Below are 1,524 nucleotides of genomic sequence, written 5' to 3'. Positions count from 1 at the left end.
GGTGCGGGATGAAGGGGGGGTACAGGGGAGTCCAGCTGAAGGCGTGCAGGCTCCTCACTTTTTTTATCTCCTCGTTCTAATCTGTTGGGAGAAAGAGGGAGAGAGAGACAGAGAGAAAGAACTTGGCTGTAGCCCATGGGTGCGCCAGACCTCCCCCCATTTTACTCCGGCCAGCTAAAGCAGAAGTTCAGCACCCCCCCCCAGTCCCCTCCGCCACCACCACCACCACCATCGGCCCTCCTCTCTCCCGCTTACTTGCTCTGTATTCAGTCTAGGTGCTGGAGTGACAACGAGCCATTCATTGTGGAGGTAGAGGAAAAAGACTGTGGATCTCTCCTGTGTCTTTTTTTGGGAGGTGGTGGGAGTTGGGAAAAAGGGGGGAGGTGGACGGCGGACGGAGGGAAGGAGGGGAGGGTGCATATTCCTGAAATGGTGAAATACGACAGAAAAAGGGGGCAGAAAGAGAAAGTAAAAGAGTGAGAAGAGAGAAAGAGGGAGGGGTGAGTAAAAAGTAAGAGCGCAAAAGGGGAGGGGAGGGATGGAGGGGATGCAGAGCTGGAGTCACAGAAGGAAGGGAGGGGGGGAGAGAGAGAGAGAGAGAGAGAGAGGGGAGAGAGAGTGGGCTACCATGCCGAATGAGCAAGAGAGGCGGAGAGGAAGCAGAGCTCCATCAGATGAAATGAGGTGAAAGTAATTCAGGCATTAATCAAGCCAGGGCAAAAGGGAGGGTATACTGTGTTTTCTCCCCCCTCTTTCGCTGCGGAACTGAAAGGCAAGGTGTGAATGAAGGAGCCTACAGTGGCCAGCAGAGAAGCACCACTGGGTCACAGCATCAAATCATGTCTGAGTCGAACACCATTGCCGCTTCCACAGCAGACCAGGTCAGTTCAAGCTGTCATATTGGTTTTTTTTCTGTTTTTGTTTTTTTTTTTTTGTTTGTTTGTTTGTTTGTTTTTCCACGCTTATCCGAAGCGAGCGTGTTCAGTTGCGCCTTAAGCAGCAGGAAACATCTTGTTAGAAGACTTAGGAAGGACACTTCAAGGCTAAGAAAAGAGAACATATCCCAAGTTCCGGTCAGATGTATATCATCTTTAGATCCTAATTCGGAAGTAGTTAGAGGGAGTTTCTAAGAGCAACCGAGTGAGTGTGTGTTTCTTGGACTATCAAAGCATCGATTGTTTTGCCCGGAGCTGCCTGGACAACGGTACAGGGTCCTGAAAGAATTGAATTCATCAAGACGAGCTATTGTCTACGCCGCCTTATTTTTCGGTGATCATTCAGGGGGTCTGTGACGACTCAATACCCCCCGCACCACGTGAGGAGGGGGACGCAGCTTTTTAAAAACCCGACCACGTGTGGTGGAGCTGAAAAGTTTTTATAAGTAATTGCAGTGGGAAGTCCGGGCAGTGCTGTGAGAGATGGGGTTGGTAAGGAAGTGGGCTGGTCCGCCGTGTGTGTGAAAGAGAGTGACAGAGTAGAAAAGTAAAAGTGGCCAGAAAAGGCTGATATTTATGCCCCCCCCCC

At 50.6% G+C, this 1,524-nt stretch overlaps 1 protein-coding gene across 3 annotated transcripts in view; it reads left to right on the top strand.

The window, feature by feature from the left end:
• Window positions 1-1,524, top strand: part of slc6a9 (solute carrier family 6 member 9) — a 70,578-nt gene that overhangs the window by 30,147 nt on the left and 38,907 nt on the right. The window contains exon 1 of one of the 3 annotated variants that reach the window (XM_023426273.2): window positions 662-881. The exons of the other annotated variants lie outside the window; for them this stretch is intronic. Coding sequence (XP_023282041.1) covers window positions 840-881 — 42 coding nt within the window. The 5' untranslated portion in view covers window positions 662-839. Of the gene's footprint in view, window positions 1-661; window positions 882-1,524 lie in introns of those variants that run through there. 3 annotated transcript variants of the gene reach the window in all.

The sequence above is a fragment of the Seriola lalandi genome, unplaced genomic scaffold (assembly GCF_002814215.2).
Source record: "Seriola lalandi dorsalis isolate HSWRI2012SDOR001 ecotype SW California unplaced genomic scaffold, Sedor1 jcf7180002054824, whole genome shotgun sequence".
NCBI classification, from domain to species: Eukaryota; Metazoa; Chordata; class Actinopteri; order Carangiformes; family Carangidae; genus Seriola; species Seriola lalandi.
The sequence above is the reverse complement of the archived record's forward strand: the minus strand, read 5'-3'. Positions and strand labels throughout refer to the sequence as shown.